This window comes from Sphaerodactylus townsendi, linkage group LG06 (assembly GCF_021028975.2).
Source record: "Sphaerodactylus townsendi isolate TG3544 linkage group LG06, MPM_Stown_v2.3, whole genome shotgun sequence".
Taxonomy (NCBI): Eukaryota; Metazoa; Chordata; class Lepidosauria; order Squamata; family Sphaerodactylidae; genus Sphaerodactylus; species Sphaerodactylus townsendi.
The window spans coordinates 47142120-47162277 of record NC_059430.1 but is presented as its reverse complement, the minus strand read 5'-3'; the positions used below and the strand labels follow the sequence as shown (position 1 = coordinate 47162277).

Below are 20158 nucleotides of genomic sequence, written 5' to 3'. Positions count from 1 at the left end.
TGATGTTATTTAAAACCATGCCATGAAAAACTACATCTGCCTGTTTCCACACGTTAAGTTATTATGAAAGGAACAGGATCTTTTTCTCCAAGCCTATTGGCAACCCTACTTGAGTTCCTCAGGGAAATAGGGGATAAAATATGATTGATGGTAGGTGACAAGACTCTGGATGGTAAAGGACAGCCCAGTGGAATGACGTTTCATTCTCTTTGGGCCTCTGAGTGCTCCCAGACTACACATTGCTGATAGGGGTATTTTGCCAGCAACAGAGCACATTTTTCTTAGCTCTCGCCTCCCCAGATATTGGGGACCTTAATTTGGACAGGTGGACTGGAAGGGTCTGGATTTTAAACCCACTAATTCTGAAAAAATCCAGAATCAGCAGTGTGAGGCTGATTATGCACGGCAAGGTTCCCACAGCTTCAAAAAGAATTGGCCAGGAAGTCTTTATTTTGGGGCACATTCAGCCACATTACCCATCAGCTGGCTTTTTGATTGCATTGGGGGGGGCATGTTTCATGGGTTCTCTATTGTGCATGCATGCGTTAATTTTTAATCTAATCTTTAATTTTTATCTTTTATCAATAGATTGATATATTAATTATATTTTGATTGACTGATATGTCAATTTATCAATAGATCAGTATCAATAAATTGATCAATCAATCAGTCTATTGATATATCAATCAATCTATTGATATGTTGACATAAAAAGACAAACTATTAAAGAAAAGTCTTGAATATGGCATCTGTATGCTTTGCCCAAACACGGATTGTCTTTTATGGAGGGAAGTGTGTGTGTGTGCGCGTGGGGGTGGTTGGGGTAATGGCAGCGTGCAAAGTGCAAAACCGCTAAATGACAATGTGAACTGCCCAGAGGCATAGCAAGGGGGAAAGGCGCCTGGTGCACTAGTGTGATCTCCATCCCGTCCTGTAGTGCCCCCGCCCCGGAACGCCCTTACCACACCCACACAGGGGTGCATGCCCGGTGCGTCGTGCACCCCCCCGTCACCCGCCCTCTTGGAGCTACATCTCTGGAACTGCCTTTTGCTAAACTCCCCAGGTTCACAATCATCCATCTCCCCATGTGCGGAAACCCAAGTGTCAAAACTGATGGGCTTTTCCTAGTGTGGTCTGGAATCACTGATTGCTTGCATATGAAAATACAAGGCTGGAGATATAAAATGCAGTGCCAAATCAGGTATTTGGACTTATCGACTAGTCTTATTATTTTTACATTTTTTTAGTATTAGAATCAATTTATCTATCTAGCGATAGAAATATGCAGGAGCGGGAATGCCACAGACAATAGACATGATTCATGACAAGAAATGGGAAGTAGTTGGCAACAGGGAGGAGGGTGAGGGAAAAGCATACAAAGCAGCATGACGGAGTGGGGGGGGGATTAGACTGGGTGTGCTGGCTATGGGCAGAGGAAAGAGGTCCTGGGCAAGATTGTGCCACCTGACAAATCTGTTGCACTCTTTCAATGAAGCAAAATTAAAATTGTGCTATAAGTGGATTTGCTTGCCATGGAGAGAGTGGAAAGTGAAAGCAGGACTAGAAGAAATACATCTATACAAGTCTTGCTGAGGCGGACATTCACCTCTACCACACAGCAAAGACCTTGTGCGTAATTGGTCCCAGTGAGCTGTTGAGCTCTTGGAAACCGCCTCCCCCTTTTCTTTGTTTTTCTCCTCGGTCTTTTTTTCTTTTTCTTTCTTATCTCTTCCCTTTTTATCTCTTTTATTTTTATTATTGTTGTAATTGTTCTGTTTGTCCTACTTTTTAATTTTTTTCTTCTCCTGTAATTTTTTGTTGATAAATTAAAAATTACTAAAGAACAAGACTTGTATCCTTGTCTCTCTGATTCCAGTACTTCACTCTATCCTCTACATTACACTGCATCTCTTATTGGTTAAATCTATTTTAAATTGGGTTTGATGGGTTAATTTTAATCTTACACTTTAATTTGGTAAGCCACTTTGATCAACTAGGCAGAGCAGAATAGTTTAACAACTTAACCGTTACAAAGTACTGTTCTGTCCGCTTTCAGCAACTATTGTAGAAACATCATATCCACGAGTTGCCAGGTGTGTAATGTTCATATGCAAGTACATTAATAGTTTCTCACTATCTCTATCAGGAATTAGCTGTGAGATGTTTACTGACAGTACTAGATCTGACAAGTATTATGTCAATGGAATTAGACCCTGCTTGCAAAAACTTGAGTTTCACTTTGCAGTCTTTAGCAAATAAATCTAATGGCTTTTCTAATTCACGGCTGGTTGGAAGCCAAGCAGTTAATTCACTTGAAGTCCATAAATACTGTGAAAGTATGCCTTTGCAAATAATAAGAACATTCTTTGAGTCATATTCATTTTGACATGCAAAGGTTTATATGCGTTTTTTTTCTACAGGTTTTTGTACGGGTTTGCAGGTTTTGTATCCCGAAACTCTGTTCTGAGCTGACATGATAATAGAATTAAATTTAATTTAAAAAATCATTATGGTGATTTTACCCAGGTTTCTTTCAAGCTTTCAAATTTGCTGGAAAGGTTCATGAACATCCACACTATAGCACCAAAAGAGCACAACAAATGTCATGGGGCCTGAGATTTGATAACTAGTATTTCAAAGCTTCCATCTACGCATTCCATGCTAGAATTTGAAAGATCATCATCTGAATTTTTCCATCCACCCTTTTCAGAAATCAGAGCTTTTCTTTACTTGTAATCCACTTTTTGACGTCACCAATTTGCAGTGCACCATTAAGCAAAGTTCTGCTTTCAGGTTCCACTGGGGTCAGGGTCTGAGTCCAGGGTTGTTTTACCTTACAACTTCAACTTGCTTTTAATTGAGCAACTGCCTCAGGGTGAATTCCCAGAACACAGGAGATTTTCTGCACCCAGTTTCCCCAGTCTGTTCTGTCATTTACCTATTCCCACCTGCCTTGGAATGAGTCTGGCTCTCTCTCCCTGGCTGCTCCTGGGCACACCCTTTAAATGCTTCCCCAACCTGGGATCAGCCAGTCCCTGGCTGAAGTAACAACCTCCCTGAGAAGTAACAACCTCCTGGACCAATGGATACTTGCCTTGGAGTGATGAGTTCACTGACCCTTCTCTCTGGGCTTCTTTAAATAGTTGGCTGCTCTGTCCAGCCACCTCTAAAAAGAACAGTGCTACCTGTTGTCCCTGCTTCTTTGTCAAAGCTCCCTTGGATTATCTCTGCCAGGATTATCTCTGGTAGGAACTCGGGTGGGTTGGCTGCTGCTGTTGGTTATGCTGCTAGGCTCTTTCAAGGGGGCTGGCTCCTGGGTAGTCTCCAACAAAGCCATGCCCTGCTGCAGCTTGACAGGTAATTTCCTCAACCTTGGTGCTTACTAGCAAAACCAGGGGCATATCTGCAGAAAATGGTGCCCAGGGCAAACACTATTGGTTCACCCTGCTGCAAACTCCATGTGGAGTTCAGTGGACAGCACACAATTCAATGCTGGACTCAGCTTGGCCTGGTCCAGCTTTAAATTGGAGGCTTCGAACCTGTAGTTTAAAGTTTAACCTAGTCAGACTGAGCTCAGTGCCCAACTGAGCCTAGCTGAATGCTTAAGTGTCTCAGTACTGTATGTTATTAAATTTTCATAGATTCTTGCTACTTATAAAGGGTCCTTTGAATTAATTAAGGATGATCTATATTTTAAACTAGTTGTAGATTCAAGAAGTTGTTTAATCTTTTGTGCTGTGGAAGTAGCCCACAGGATACATATTAAATCAAGTCAAGCTAATCAGAGAATTCTGAAGGATCCCTCTCAGGATCACACTGCAGCAACGACAACAGCCCAGAATGAAGAACTCATCTGCAGCCCAGTGCAATTGTGGTGGGATAAGTTTTCAGATATGCAGCATGTAATCTGCTCCCACTGCGTGCAAAGGTTAGTCTCTCTAGAGTCCTTCCTTGGCTGCACATTTCCTCCTTGTTCCCTTCCCCTTGCTTAGTGTGAACAGGCCTCAATTTAGGCTATTTCAATCCATGATGTCAATCAAGGGTATGAAGTCAATTCAAAGAGTTTGGTAACATTGTTGTGTCAGGTGCCAGAGGCAGGACTAGCAGTTTGAAAGGATCTTGATGCTAGAACTGCTAAAAGATACGATACTGAGGCATGTGCCAGCAAAGTGCCAACGTTCAGCCCACCACGCTGGTTGCCAGAGGGAAAGTCGCACCCAACAATGCAAATTTAATGTTCTACAACTTCCCAACTTTATGTTTCACTACCTTTTACCTTCTAGTTGCTTTATGTCTCCACTCTTCTAATGGTAAATAGTTCCATATGATAATCCTCAGTCTTGGTATTAGATGCAACAGACAGGCTGTGTATACTGCTGCCAATACTGTCATCAATTGCGACGAATCAATATTACCTCTCAGAACTCAAAACTGGAATTGCAAGCTTGGAAATTCAGATTTTGGTTATCTTCAAGCAGAGAAATCCAGGGTAGGAAATCTTTGTGAGCAGGTATCTATGAAGGGAGTTCACCCAAACCAGCCAACCGTTGATCAGCTGTATGGCTCAAGGCAAGGGTACTCCCTTGGTGCAGAGTGGCATTAAACTGAACTCTTAACTGTGCTGGTGGGCCCAGCACCTTTCAGCACAATTCTGTACAGAAAATATATAAATGTGTTTCCGGGAAACGTAGTTATTGCCGCACTCATTTGCTTTAATGACAGGTCCCCATGTCAAGAAAAAAAGAATCTGTTTAATCCCAATCCATTTTCCAACAAGATGCCATCACCTAGTTCTGGGAAAACAGGATGAAAAAAGCAGTAACACCCCCCTGCCCCCACCACTGTATGTGTCCATCTGTTATTGAGAGGTACACTGCTGTTAACATGGGGTGGGGGTGGGGAAGCAGAGTAATCCTGTGGTCCCCAACCAAGCAACACCCTAGACTAATACCAGTGTTATGGTTATAACTGTTGTAGTAATAGTAGTACTAATATTGGCTATAGCAATAACCCTAGATACCAAAGCTAATGAAACAGCCCTGCAAATATCCCTACAGCATCCTTGAATTTTGTTTTCTTTGGTTAATCAACATTATTCAGATGTGGGCTGTTTTACCACCACCAACAAGATTTTTAAATCTGGGCACAATCCTTGTATTCTATACGATTATACCACCACAATGTATGTTAGATTTGGGATTTTCCCCAGGGATATTGTTTGCAGCCATGCTTCTAATCTCCTTTGGCATGAACTCTGCTCTTAAGCAATTCTTGTGATTTGAAGCCAACGTTCAGTTTCGGTTGAGGAAACATTGATACGAAAGTGGAGTTTCCAAATTCCTTCAGCGCCCTATTGATGTTCTTCCTCTCTATCAGAACAACAATAACATTTTATTCCTAATACAAATGACTGTTTTCCTCAGCATATACTTTCAGTTCCAATTAATGAATGCCAAAATACAAAAGAAACAATATTTTCTTAAAACCAAAGAAAATAGATGATAATTGAAGCTGCGTTCTCTCATTCTCTGTCTCTGAGCATATTTCATGGTGTTTCTAGTGTCCTTTATTTTAAAGAGCTTCCCTGTAGAATGCCTGCATAATTTCTGCTTTTGTTAATGGCGCATACAAATGAAGCTTTTCCATCCACAGAGAGATTGGGTACAAAGGTTGCCCTCAGAGGCCCTGAGTTTTTTCCCCCTCTGTGAGAAAGAATTTACAATCACATTATTTAGTACATTTTATATTTTTAATATGGAGGAGGGAGAAATTACCAGCATGAGAAAGAAGAAACTGTGTGATTTACATTATACCATACAAAGTAGATGTGCTAAATATTCAGCCTTATATAATCTGGCAGTAAATTATGGTACAAAAATGAGTTTCAAGAAATACTACAGATCAATTTTCACAATTATACCAACAAAGGGAAATTTGATTTTATTCTTCAGGTCTTGTTTCTAATTGTCTGAATAAGTAAACTGAATAAAAAATGTGCAATGAATAAGCAACATTAATGTGTGCATCATAAATAAACACTAAAAAGTCACTGCAAATACCCTACTAATTAGCTTAGAATGATCTTATTTGAAATGGTTTTTTCCCTCTTCTTATTATCACCTCAGCTTCTCAGTCACTTCAACTAACCATTATGTTTGTGTACAGAAAGAAAAGTGGAATACTTTTAGTTCTCCTTCTCATATGATTTATGTTGCAAATATATTGACTAATGCATCTAACTCCAGTAGAGCTCAAGGCGTCTTTGGCTCCTTCCGCACATGCAGAATAATGCACTTTCAAACTGCTTTCAATGCTCTTTGAAGCTGCGCGAAATAGCAAAATCCACTTGCAAACAGTTATGAAAGTGGTTTGAAAACGCATTATTCTGCATGTGCGGAAGGGGCCTTAGACTGCTATGTAAATGAGGCACGTATACTCCTGCCCTCTCTTGTGGAAAAGTGGCGCATGAGAGGAATCTGTGCAGCAGGGGTCTCTTGTAAAGGCTGATGTCAAAATAACAGTTCCAGCAGGTGATTTGGGGCTATGGACAGTGAATTCATGGCCCCATTAAGAAATAGTAGTACATGATCTTTTAGGCTTGCAAACCTCCAGGTAGTTGCTAAAGATTTCCAGATGACCAATGTCAGTTGAACTGGAGAAAATGGCTGCTTTGGAAGGTAGGTTCCGTAGCATTATACCCCATTGAAATATACCCCATCCCAAAGCCCATTCATCCCAGGTTCCACCTCTAAAATCTCCAGATATTTGCCAATCTGGAAGTAGGAACCCTACCAGTCTTATCCTAAGCAGCTACATCTTTCAAAATTCATTGAAGGCAATAGGCTTAGAGGGGTGTAATTTAGGATGGCAGTGTACCTGTATTTCTTTTCTAAGTGAACCTGTAACCCATCAAGGCATGGAACAGTGGCTTCTCTGAGTTTCACTAAGCAATTATATTATTAGATCTGTGTGAATCTGGTTATGACACTTGAACTCTGTATAAATGTAAAGGCAGCCAAAGAGACAACCAAATTCATGGCCAGTGCTTCCTATGTGAAAATCTATGTAAATCTCATGTTACAGACTGGCATTCTGTTCTAGGAGTACAACCGCTGCCCATGCCATAGGGAAATGGCTACTGGATTGACTACCCCATATCAGCATCACAGTGGCTGCATTCAGATATTTGCTTCTGAACGCAGTTCAAAATTACAGTTATTAACTTCTAAAGTGCTAAATGGTTTGGCTGTTCTGACAGGCCAAAAACAGTGCCCTAGGGACTGTAAAAACACCGTCCCCATTGCGCTGTTTGCACAGCTGCTGCAGCGCAGCAGCTCTGTGCTCCCCCCACCCAACAGCAAGAAAACACTTCTTTCCTAACTCACCCAATGAGCGAGTAATCTGGAAAATGGCATCTTCCCAGCGGCACCATGTGAAGGGCACCAGCATGAGGGCACCTCTTTTAGGTGCTGCCTGTTTGTGTTGTTTCCTTACCTTTTCTTCCCTGCAAGGCTCCGGAGGTAGAAGGGACACGCCCATGCTGCCTTCCAACCCCCGGGGGTCAGAGGGCAGCGTGGACGTGTCCCTTCCTCCCTCCAGAGCCTTGGAGGGAAGAAAAGGTAATCAAACAATACAGACCGGAGGCCTCTGCAGCCTACATCAGCTTCGGGGCTGCCCACATGGTCCTGTGTGAATGGTCCCGTTGCTCCACCCGCATTATGCCAGTGGCCAGCCGCTTCTGCCACCAGTGTAGAAACGGCCCTGGATTCTTAGACCACCTCCCCTCCTCCAATATAAACCTGTCTGTGCAAAGTGAAGTTTTTGATGGCCCTGCTCCAAATCCTACATTAGCTCATGTGATATTGACAGGCAGGCAGACAGGGAATTTTCAGCTGTAACTTCAAAACTAGGGGATTCCCTTCCCAAGAAATCCATGAGATGCTGCCCTCCTCTCCACTTCTGATCTTCTGAAGCTTTGGTAAGATGATGATGATGATGACGATGGTGATGGTATTTAATATCCCACTCTTCCCGCCAAAGCAGGCTCAGATAGGCTAACAGAATAGATAAAATACAATTTATAAAAATCATAAAATACAAATTATAAAACTCATATAAAAATAGTGCCAAAAACACATTAGGGTAGGCTAATATACCACGACCCTCTGATTTAAAGATGGAAAGGTGGGAGTGTGTGTGGCAAGAGTGAGGGATGCCAGCCAGCTAGACATCTCAACAATGTTGCCAACCTCAACTACAGACCCAGTTGAATGGTTCTGTCTTACAGGCCCTATGGAATTCTATTGGGTATACATATATATTAGTAGAGTAGAACAGAAGAGACAGATTCTCAGTTACATTTTATATATGAGTTTATTAACTATAAGGGAGGGTTACATGGGGATAAAATAAGAATTTGTTTCTTTCCTGTTACACATCTACATTACTGTACGTTTGGTTACATCTTGGTACCTATCTGCTGTCTTGTGGTGATGCTTGTGGTGGTGTGCTGATGTCGTGTCTGCTCAAACAAAGAACCAGAGTTAACTTTATCACTTCAGATGTATGTGCTCCAGAACCAGACTTAGGCCTCCATTAAAAGGAAGGCATCCAAAATCACACCCAGACTCTTAACTGATGGCTTAGGTGTTAATTGCACACCGTCAAGAATCAGGAGCTGGCACCCAATCTCAAGCCCTCCCCAGGTCAACCATAGGACCTCCATCTTTGTTGGATCTAGCTTCAGCTGACTCTGTTTCATCCACCTCGGCACGGTTTCCAAACAACTGGTCAAATTGTCCAGACCGATGGTTAGTTGGCCACTCATCAACAGATATAACTCAGTGTCATCAGCATACTGATGACAACCCAGTCTGAAACTTCATAGTAGCTGGACTAGAAGGCGCATATAGATGCTAAATAACATTGGGGAAATGATTGCTTCTTGAGGGACCCCACATACCAACAAGTGGTGTGATGAGGTCCTATCTCCCAATGCCACCTTCTGTCCCTGACCTTGGAGGAAGGAAACCAGCCTTTGCAAGGCTGTTACTCTTATTCCAGTGCTGGCAAGGTAGTGGGTCAAAAGATCATAGTTGTCTAGGTCAAATGCTGCTGTTAGGTCTAGAAGAATCAGCAGTGCTGACCCAGCGTGATCCAGCTACCTCTGGAGAACATCTGTGAGAGCAATCAACACCGTCTCCATTCCATGATTAAGTTGGAAGCCAATCCAATTAATGTAAATTAATCATCTAAGAACACCTGGAGCTACACTGCTACCACTCTCTCAACCACTTTACCCATAAACAGCAAATGAAAGAATGGGCGGTAGTTGGCTAAATCCAATGGATCTAATTATGATTTTTCAAGAGCTGGACATACCACTTCCTCCTTCAGCTCTGCTGGAAAGACCCTTGTACCCAGGGACAGATTTGTAATATCCCTCAGGGGAGCTAGCACGCCATCTCTGCTGGCTTTCACCAGCCATGAGGGACATAGTTCCAGAGGACAAGTGGTAGGCTTTTCAGATGCCAGAATCCTATCAACATTGGCTTGGGAAAAGTGGATGACGTGGCCCCAAACTGGATGATCAAGGGGCCTCAGTTCCCTTACTGTATCAAGGTTGGCTGGAAGGTCATGGCAAGAAGATTTTATCTGCTAAAAAGCTCGCAAATGCCTCACACCTAATGGCCAAATTTCTATTATTTTAAGACTGCTCAGTGAGGGTTATTAAGGACCTAAGCACTTGTTCTGGAAGTGAGCTTGCAAATGCAATGGAGATCACATAGACTGTTCTCTTTGTAGTCTTCACTACCATAAACATCCTATAAGATGTTCTTGCAGCTTCAGCGGATTCTGCACGGGCCAAAAACAGCAGTGTGAAAACAGTGTAAAATGGTTTAAAACGGTGTAAAAGGGTTTACACCATTTTCACACCGCTGTTTTTGGCCCATGCAGAATCTGCCTTTGTCACAAGATTTTCACCAAACTGGCTTTAGTTGACTCAGTTCCCGCTTGTTCCTCCTCAACTCCTCAGCTTTAATATTCAAGAAGGTAGTTTTCTTCCCCAACCTGATGTTTGAATTGGTACTATTTTATTTTTATTTCCCTGCTGTGATTTTTATTGCTCAGTTTATCACTCTTGATTTTGTGGACCCTTTTTACTGGATCTAAGCTTTCTATCTAGCTTAATTTTTTTCCCTTTCTGCTTATTTCTGTTTTAATGGTGTGTGTGTGGGAGAGGGGGTGTTTGCTGCTGGCTGTTTGATCCTATGTTTAGGTTTTTGTTTAAGTTTTTATTATTTTCATTGTGTGACTTTTTAAAAATGTATGCCACTTTTGAGTATTATTCTTAGGAGAAAAGTGGGATATTTGCTTTCAAAGTAAGGCTATGTTTCAATCGCACATTTCCTGGCAAGAGGTCTTTCTTGTACTCTGCAATACCGAGACAGCCTATTTTCTGCCATCTGGTGGTTGAACAGATACATGCCACTCCATATGATAAGTGCGCATTTCTAAGATGAAGATAGCACTGAAACATCAATCAGAAAATTTCCCAGTTATTCCTAAAAATTATTCTGACTGGAATTTGATTTGTTGTACCACAAGCTTGCAGGATGGAATAACTTTAAAAGAGTATCAAGTGCAGCTGGCCAATCAAATTAAGCTATTTTTGCTGTTGCTCCAAGGCGATTTGGTGCCCTTTTGAATCTTCCAGTAAGACCACAGATGTATTACATTAAAATAGAGCTCTTTTGGTATCTAAATATTTGGACACTTTGTTTATTAGCCTTCTTTTTAACTTCTGATTGCTTAGTGATATTGTTGACTGCCTCAGCCAAGTGTTGGCAGTGGGGCGGGCGGGGGGGGGGGGGGGGGGTGAGAAGATTCTTGGAGCCCAGGTCACAGGCGGATCCATGATTGGAGTGAGTCATGTGATTTATTTTCACAAGTTGTTTGAGTTGGAACTGGCTGAGATAAGGAAAACTCAGATAAATCTTTATTTGGCCCATGGCATCTTGATAAGTGTGAGTTTATTAGTGTTTGCTGGTATTATGGGTCATGAGACACTTATTTGGAAATAATAATATGGTTGGAAGGCACATGAATAAATAACCTTTCTGTAGCTTAGCAGATGTTACTCTAGTCTGGGAAAGAGGCCTCTTGAGGAAAAAGGCATTATACAAATGTAATGTGACTGTCTTGAGTGGAAATTGCAGAGGTATTTGCAAATGTCCAGTAGTCCAGAGATGGCAGTAGCCTGGAGTTTCCCAATCCAGTGATACAGAATGTCCTCCTTAAGGTGTATCAAGTTACGGAAGTGGACAAGCTAGCCTGTAAACTGAAAGATACTCCTGATAAGTTTGAAAAAAACATGGAAAAATATGATGATTATTTGGATCTCCTGACATTGTAATAACATGTATGAATTATAGTTTGGTATTAGTCTGGAATTATAATAGATAAGGTAGACAAATGTAAGCTTGTAATAAGAAACAATCTTAAATTAAAGTTGTTTTTCAGTAGTTGTTCACTATTGGTTTGGGGTGGGATATTACCAACACCCTCTGTTAACTGTAAAATCTCTATAACTGTAAAAGTACTTCTTCCTCTGAAGTCAACTTTAGTACATCTGGTACCATGTCACCAGGGAATTATCTTACTACTACTACTTACTACTAACTACTGTCATATTTCTAATACGAACTGCTGTACAGGTTATTTAAAAGTTCCACTATATGTTGACTGTGAAGATAACTTGGTTCAGGGTATTCCAATTCCCTTCATTTTTGATACTATAACTTCTATCATTCTGGTGTCGGTGGCTGGTTTTCAATCATGTAGTGTTATTCTCTGAAGAGCTGAACCTGCCAGAGACCCTAAGTTTCCATTGCAAATACCACTGTGTGTGTAGGGTGTGTCTCATCTGGGTCACATTCCCATGCCTTTCAATTTTGGTCCTGGCACTCTTATAATCACCCTGAACCTGGTGGTCCATTTTAAGTCTCCTAGCTTTATTTTCTGATGAGTTATGCCTGTCATAAATGGACAGATAGACTGATTATTTTATTACTACAGTTTCATAGTAACAGAAGTCAAAACGATTTGTTTTGTTACCATATTGAGTTTGGATCAGGGAGGAGGGGAGGTGGAATCTTTGTCCAGGGTCCCATGGGCTCTGGGCTGTTCTGCTCAACTGTCATAGTATGGAATGTATGTACGTGCGTGTGTTTGTATGTATTAGAGAAAATGACGTTCCCAAAGAGAGTGATTTTACTGTAAGCCAGAAGTTCCGTTTTGGAGGCACTAAAATAAATTCACACGCTGCAAAACAATCCAAATATAGTTTGTTTGTTTATTTATTTATTGTTTATTTATTACTGGGTTTTGTATACCGCCCTACCCCCAAAGGGCTCTGGGTGGTGGACAACATAGATTTACACATACACAGTTAAAAACTCATTAAAGTAAAACACAGCGATCGATATAATAAAACAGCGTCCGCAAGAAACCTTAATTAAAACCCTCCCAAGAGGGGGAAAGAAAAAGTGGGTCCTATAGATGGTAAGAGACCCAAGCACAGGAGGATAAAGGGGACACTGTTGTGTCTGTTGATCTTTCCATTTTCCTACGTATAAAGACTCTTATAATTATGATTAGATATACATTTTGCACACCTATTATATCCTTTATCCTGCAGCCTCTCTTCAGCCCGTCAGCTTGCAAGAACCACCTAATATTACTAGGCGGTACAATCCTAGGAAATAACAGACCCAGCCCTAACTAAACGGAGAGCGCTTTACCCGTTTTCAACGACGACAAACCCTGGCGACAGTCCACACGCACAGGTCACGCCTTTCCTTTCCTTCCCCCAATCAGAGCGTTGCTTTTCAGTTGGCGCCTTCATCAGAGCCCATAGAAATGCAAAAAGGCTTTTTCCAAATGGCAAGAGCGGCCCTAAGAAAAACGATGCTTTGAGGGTGAAAGGTCAGCAGGGAGTTGGCTACGCTCTAACGGAAGTTGAATTTACATCACTTCCTGGTCTTTCCTTTGGACGTCTGGCGGGCACACGTGCTGCCCGGCGGGTAATTTTTGTTGCTGCGGCTACCTCCTGCTAGGTCGGGTTGCCATGGTGAGTTGGGGGATGGGTGACAGCGGCCCATGTGTGGGGTGGCGTCTCTCAGTGGGGGTGATGGAATAGGCTGTAGCCCCGTTTCATGAGTTCTTGTCCGGTTCCACCCCGTGCAGAGTTTGCCTCTGAATCCGAAGCCCTTCCTCAACGGGCTGACTGGAAAGCCCGTGATGGTGAAGTTGAAGTGGGGGATGGAATATAAAGGCTATCTTGTCTCTGTCGACGGTTACATGAACATGCAGGTACGTCCGCGGGGAGAGGGGTTTACTGCCGGTTACGTTAGTTTAGATCCATTCCTGTGCTTAATAGTCCAAGGCTTTCAGTTCCTTAATTATGCTTCTGTGTCTTCTCGTCGAGTTTGGTATTTACCGCATTATTGTCATGCTTGCCTTCCAAGCGTCTCAGGGTAGCACGTATGGATTTCCCCCTAGTTTTGTCATCACAACAACCATGCGAGATAAGTTGGGCTAAAAGAGTGATTTACCCAACATGCAGAGAGTTTTAGGACTGCAGTTTGAACTCAGCTTTTCCCAGTCCTAATGCTGACAAGTTAAAAACTCACCCAACCGTCTTGATCCCGCTCAAAAAAAAAAAAAGCATCACCAACTTCTTGTGCATATCAGACCTCTTTTAAAGGTCTAGGTTATTTTCCATCCCAATTGTGTATTTTTGCTGTTTACTTCAAGTCTTTAATGCAAACTTCTTTGTGTGTATGGCTGTCTTTGCAAGGTAGGAAACTGGTTATGGAGCAAGTTCTATATTTGACACGGTTTCTTTAACATGTTGAAAACAGTCTTGGTTTCCTGGTATTTGCAATTTCAGCATATCACAGAGAAAGGTGAGGGGATCTATTTCACCTTGAAGGATTAATGATAATGTGGGATATGTAATCTCAAAATGCAGGATGTAGTGGAAAACAAACATGCTGATGACACTGGAAGGCTTCTCAGCTGATTAAGCATTAGAAGAGGAGTTTGAATTTATATCTCCCCTTTCCTATAAGAAGACTCAAAGGGGTTTACAATCTCCTTTCCCTCCCACCCCCACAACAAACACCCTGTGAGATGGGTGGGGCTAAGAGAGCTCCAAAGGATTGTTACTAGCCGAAGTCCACCCAGCTGGCATGTGTTGGAGTGCAGAATCTAATCTGGTTCACCTGATAAACCTCCATAACTCAAGTGGCAGAGCAGGGAATCAAACCTGGTTCTCCAGATTAGAGTGCACCTGCTCTTAACCACTACACCACGCTGGCTCTCTTGTGTTCATTGTTTCACCCCCATTATAAAACTTGTATGTAACTTCAGCCTGGGTATTTGTCTCAGAAAATTGTCAGACTTCTGTTTGATGTAATTTATTGACCACAAGCTTGGAATGCAATTATACACAGATTTGGTTATAGTAGTTAATAAGCATTGGTTTACAAATTATCCCTTTCCTCTATTGTGAGAATTTAAAACTTCATGCATAAAATCACAAATTTTGCTTTCAAGTATTAGAGAATGGTATGCTGCAAGCTCCTTTCCATCTCTTGTTTCAAGTGAGTTCCACGTTTGTGGTCAGTAAGTTACAACAAACAAGGGGATGACAATTTCAGAATCACTGTGCTGTATTCAAGGGCTAAGTGTCCAAGAATTTTTCAGAAACAAGGCTCATAATTAGTGGGCAAAAGCAGTGTATTGATACCAAATTATACTTCTACATTTAACAGGCAAAAATACATGTAAAAAGTGACTGAAGTAAACCATTAAAATGATAACATTGGTTACTGCAGAAAATTATATTTTTGACTGTCAAATCAGTGGCCCAGTTCACACATTAGGAAACATCTGACTTGTATGTGCATACATCTGTTTGTAAACCAGAGCTGATGCATTTACTTTACAAATGAAACGTAATTGGTACCTGGATAAATATGGGGCTTGTATCACATGTTCAGTTGCTTTAAGAATTTAAAAAGTTGAATTTAGTATGTTTTGCATAAGATACCCAGCCAGTAAGGTGGAACTTCTGAAAAATTAGAATAAGATCATTTTCCCAGTAATTGGCCATGCTGGCAGGGGCTGATGGGAGTTGTAGTCCATGAACATCAGGAGAGCCTCAGGTTGCAGACCCCTGGGTTAGGGGGATCAAATCAAGTATGGTGCGTGAAGGAAATAAAAACTTTATGTTAGCACTTACGGGACACCCCACCCCACCCCGAACTGAAAAATATGTTAATTTTAGTTCAGCCAAAAATGTGCATGGTATGCCAAGGTTACCTACTCATCTGCTTCAGCAGAATTTAATTCTCATCTGCAGAAGTAACTGAGGTACTTGTTCCATGTCATATGGGTGGTCACAGTATCCCTTCTGCAGTGTAAGATGAGGAATGTTAATAAGAAATTTAGCTTTGGTTTTGGTTTGTTCTGTACAGCCAAACAGTTGAATGAATAACTTTATTTTTAAATTTTTGATGTCCATATATACTTGTGGTTTTTTATTGTTCTGTTCCCAATTAAAATATATTTGCTCACACAATTCCTAAAGATAAGCTTTTAAAGACATTTTATACAAGAAGCTTATTTTATGGGAATACATAGATCCTGTAATCTTTAACTGTTGTTTTCATTGTTAAAGCTTGCAAATACAGAAGAATATATTGATGGTGCATTATCTGGACATCTTGGTGAAGTTCTAATAAGGTATGTATAATACTAGCATGTAGCAATTTTATCCTGAAGCAGTATTTGCACTCTGCTAAAATCCTCCAGCTTCAGTACTTGGTTTAAAACCATCTGAACACTTTGCAGTACTTCAAACACAATGCCTTAGGATTAGAATGATACCAAGTCACAAAACGATCTGGTAGTTTGATATGCAGTGCTGCTTCATTATTTTTCTTCTTATGTGATTGTACTTTTGTGATTATAATTGGAAAGTGTAGGCAACTGGGGAAGGCAATGGCAAATCACCCCAGAAACATAGTTTACCTAGTAAACATTTTGTTGTGACATCACTCTGTAGCTCAGTAATGTCCTGGGGCTTGCACACTGGGCTTTCTTTACCTTTTCAAGGAAGAATACATACAGGGAACAGAGGTAATCTTTATTTGCATTAGTATCAATTAATCAAATATAGCTCCAAACACAGAATACTTGTATTTACTTTATACTAACAAGCAAATTGGCTTATTAAAGGAAATGTAGTACTGTGTCTAAATTAGTTATAGAAAATATAAACCACATATATTTATGCTGAAGATAATAAAAACCATTTCTGTTTTGATTTGCAGGTGTAATAATGTCCTTTATATAAGGGGTGTGGAGGAGGAGGAAGAAGATGGAGAAATGAGAGAATAAACTCGTTTTTGGAAACATTTTTAAAAGTGTTCCTATCTCTTTTTTTTAAAAAAAAATCCAATATTTGTCATGTTTGAGTTCTGTAGTACATTTGTAAATGACCTTGCATACTGTAGCTGGTTGATAAGTTAATTTTTGTTTGACAGAAAATGTTGACTATGAAATAAAGATTCCATCTGACTTTTCAAAACTATTATGTTTATGTTAAGCTAAAACATTTAAGCAAACTGGATGAGATTTCCCTTATTCCAGTTTACTTACTATCTCTACTGATCTGAGCTATAAGCTCCATTGCAACAACTGGACCTAGCTCTTTAAAAAAGCCATGTATTCAAGTTCAGCTGAAATAGTAGTCTTCTTCAATTCTTGTAGTGTCTTTTACAACTTGTTCCTTTCCATGTTTAGTCTCTGGAGGTTGTGAGCGATACACCAGTTTTCTACCCACCTAAAAATGAAGGAAAATATAAACACAAACCTTGTTAAATTATCTTCTGAACTCTAATATTCTTCCAGATCTGTTACATTAAACTGTAATAGTTACATGGATTCTTGGGATCATGTGGGGCATCATGTTAAAGTATAACCATAATTGTGTTCTCTAAAGTGCAAGTTTGACTGAGTTCAGTGGGCCAGACTCCCTGGTGAGTCTATGTTATTTTAGGTTTTTCTTTATACAAGAAAAACTGTTTCAAAGTGAAACAAATCATCACTTTGTTTAGCAAGAACAGATTCTAAGAAAAAATTTACCTGTGCTGTCATTGAGCATTTGCTTGCAAGTAGAGTGTCAAATTATTTTGGTTCATATAGAGCTGTATCTGAGGTTGCTTCAATTTGGTTTTACTTCAGGCTAGTAAAAGTCAGAAACTGAACTGGCACATCTTAACTCATTCAGGTTCTGTTTTGTCTGTGATGATTTGCATTTCATTCACATTTGGTGAACATTCTTGTCTGAAATGTCTGCAAGATACCTTGCCTTTGAAGGTGAACTCTGAGGGCTGGAGCCAGTTCTTCTGTGAGTGAAGGACTAGTGGGAACAATTTGGAGGTTGCAGCAAAAAGGGTAACAAACAGGCTCTACTTCCCACTACTTCCCCTTTTGCATACTAAATGAAAGAGAATTCTGCTGACTTTCTTCCTTTTTCCTGACTTTCAGCCCCATTCCCAACTCCTGCAATATTCTGAGGATTCCCCAACCCTCAAATGTGAATTTTTGTGGAGCAGAGAGGAAACAGCTTTTTACAAATTTGGTTTATTCATGGGAGGGTTGAAGCCAACCCTAAGTAACTTGCAGTGCACTGATCTATATGTCCATAGGGAAGATCTCTGTTTAATGCATTCTGTGTTTGCACTTAAGGTGATAAAGGAAAGGATTTTGACAACAGAAAAGGAGTTTGGATTTATGCCCCACTTTTCTCAACTAAAGGAGTCTCAAAGCAGCTTACAAACTCCTTCCTTTCCCCACAACCAGCACCTTGTGTGGTAGGTGACGAACCCAACCTCAACCAGCAGGCTTCATGTGGAGGAGTGGGGAAACAAACCCCGTTCACCAGGTTAGAGTCCACCTGTCTTAGCCACCACACACAGTGGCATAGCATTACAGCACCGTGGGCGTGGTTTCACTCCATTGTGACACAAAGCACCCCCACCCCCATCAGTACCAGGCTGTTTATTCTTAGGATCTGCTATAATAAATTTCAGTCTTTACACCAACAAGCTTCCAGCCTACAACCTGCTTTCTAGTTTTTGTAGAAAAGCATACAGAAGATGGAACAAACCCAATGCGTTAACATTCTTCCAAATACTGGTTTGATATGGTTGGGATTTGTTATTACTGGAGCTAGCATGTGTATCACTTTCAGATTTTTTTGTCAGTCACTTATTCTTTACTGGTTATTTGCTGGGGGTGGGGGCGGTCAGTAGATTTTGGTCAAGCTGCTGGAGATTTTGTGTTTCATTACAGAGGAAGATCCTGCATGAGTAACATTGAGTAGTACATGCTGTGATTACGTTAATATGTGCAGGCTTATATTCCAATAGTGAACTGCATTTACCTCTGCAAAAATATGTTCAGGGGCGCAGCTGTATCAGGCTGGGGGGATTAAAATGAATAGTGAACACCTTTTTACACAACTAACCCTTTTCTTTGGTGCTGCAATTGCCCTTTTCAGAGCAAGCTTCGCTCTTCGCTCTTGGGCTGTCTTCAGATCTTTCAATTTCTCTTCACGTAACCTTGAAGAATTAAACAAAACAAAGTTTGGGCAATTAGGATATATCACTTCTGTACAACCTAAAGAAAACATGGTTCTGAAATCTCCCACACTTTCTCAGACTGGTAACTTTGCATTTTACTGTGATTAGATTGTGGCACTCTGGGATGAAGTTATCAAGAAATACCTAGAAATTTTATACAAAGGGTTTTTGCATAAAGGAAGCACAAGTGTAGATTTTAGACTTTAAAAATGCTTCCCATAAAATCAATAGTGCTAATTATAATTTATAGAGAAACCGTAATTAACTATGTAACATATGAACTGGGGATCATTAGAAAAGGAATTGATAATAAAACTGCAAAGATTGTCATGCCCTTATATAAAGCAGTGGTGCGACCGCACTTGGAGTACTGTGTCCAGTTCTGGTCGCCACATCTCAAAAAGGATATTGAGGAGATAGAAAAAGTGCAGAGAAGGGCAACAAGGATGATTGAGGGACTGGAGCACCTTCCCTATGAGGAGAGGCTGCAGCGTTTGGGACTCTTTAGTTTGGAGAGGAGGCGGCTGAGGGGGGATATGATTGAAGTCTACAAAATTATGCATGGGGTAGAAAATGTTGACAGAGAGAAATTTTTCTCTCTTTCTCACAATACTAGAACCAGGGGGCATTCATGGAAAATGCTGGGGGGAAGAATTAGGACTAATAAAAGGAAACACTTCTTCACGCAACGTGTGATTGGTGTTTGGAATATGCTGCCACAGGAGGTGGTGATGGCCACTAACCTGGATAGCTTTAAAAGGGGCTTGGACAGATTTATGGAGGAGAAGTCGATTTATGGCTACCAATCTTGATCCTCTTTGATCTGAGATTGCAAATGCCTTAACAGACCAGGTGATCGGGAGCAACAGCCGCAGAAGGCCATTGCATTCACATCCTACATGTGAGCTCCCAAAGGCACCTGGTGGGCCACTGCGAGTAGCAGAGAGCTGGACTAGATGGACTTTGGTCTGATCCAGCTGGCTTGTTCTTATGTTCTTATGAACTGAAGTTCACTCTGCAAATTTAAGTTCGGTCCGGAAAGTAGGGTGGTACTCTTGAAATCTACATTTAAATCCAAGTTCAGTCATGACAATGTATGTCTCAAAGACTTTTATTACTTATCAGTTGTCTACTTACCTTTGTCGTCTTTCTTTCACCCTAAGTTTTTCATTGGCTTCAAAAACATCAAGATATTCATTTGGAATTGCTTCCAACATCTCACACAGTTGCGAAACTCTGATTTCTATTTCTTTCAACATTTGAAAGGTAGTCAGACTGGATACTTCAGTTTCTTCACCACAAGCTTTGTATACTTCTGCCACTTTTCTATTAAGCGTATCCAGAATTTTATCCTTATGATTAAAAAAGAATGTCAGCAAGGTACAGCAATGATTTGTTAAACAAATTTATACCAAAGCCAAAATGACGTATTAGGATAT

General features: G+C 40.8%; 2 protein-coding genes across 2 annotated transcripts in view; one reads left to right on the top strand and one right to left on the bottom strand.

Annotated features, from left to right (window-relative positions):
• The first annotated feature begins 12975 nt into the window (after positions 1-12975).
• Positions 12976-16660, top strand: SNRPF (small nuclear ribonucleoprotein polypeptide F). Its single transcript, XM_048502140.1, has 4 exons — positions 12976-13132; positions 13249-13374; positions 15749-15813; positions 16404-16660. The coding sequence occupies exons 1-4, from the start codon at positions 13130-13132 to the stop codon at positions 16468-16470; spliced, it is 261 nt and encodes an 86-aa protein (XP_048358097.1). The 5' UTR covers positions 12976-13129; the 3' UTR covers positions 16471-16660.
• Positions 16661-16807: 147 nt separating this feature from the next.
• CCDC38 (coiled-coil domain containing 38) overlaps positions 16808-20158 on the bottom strand; it is a 34182-nt gene continuing 30831 nt past the window's right edge. Inside the window, exons 13-15 of the mRNA XM_048501546.1 lie at positions 19857-20071; positions 18605-18698; positions 16808-16915 (exon numbers count right to left, since the gene is read on the bottom strand). Of these exons, the coding sequence (XP_048357503.1) occupies positions 16808-16915; positions 18605-18698; positions 19857-20071 (417 nt within the window). The remainder of the gene's footprint in view (positions 16916-18604; positions 18699-19856; positions 20072-20158) is intronic.

Coding starts and splice junctions, on each gene's coding strand:
- SNRPF (XM_048502140.1), top strand. Junction 13,375..15,748: donor ACGGTTACATGAACATGCAG/GTACGTCCGCGG, acceptor TCATTGTTAAAG/CTTGCAAATACAGAAGAATA. Junction 15,814..16,403: donor CTTGGTGAAGTTCTAATAAG/GTATGTATAATA, acceptor TTTGATTTGCAG/GTGTAATAATGTCCTTTATA.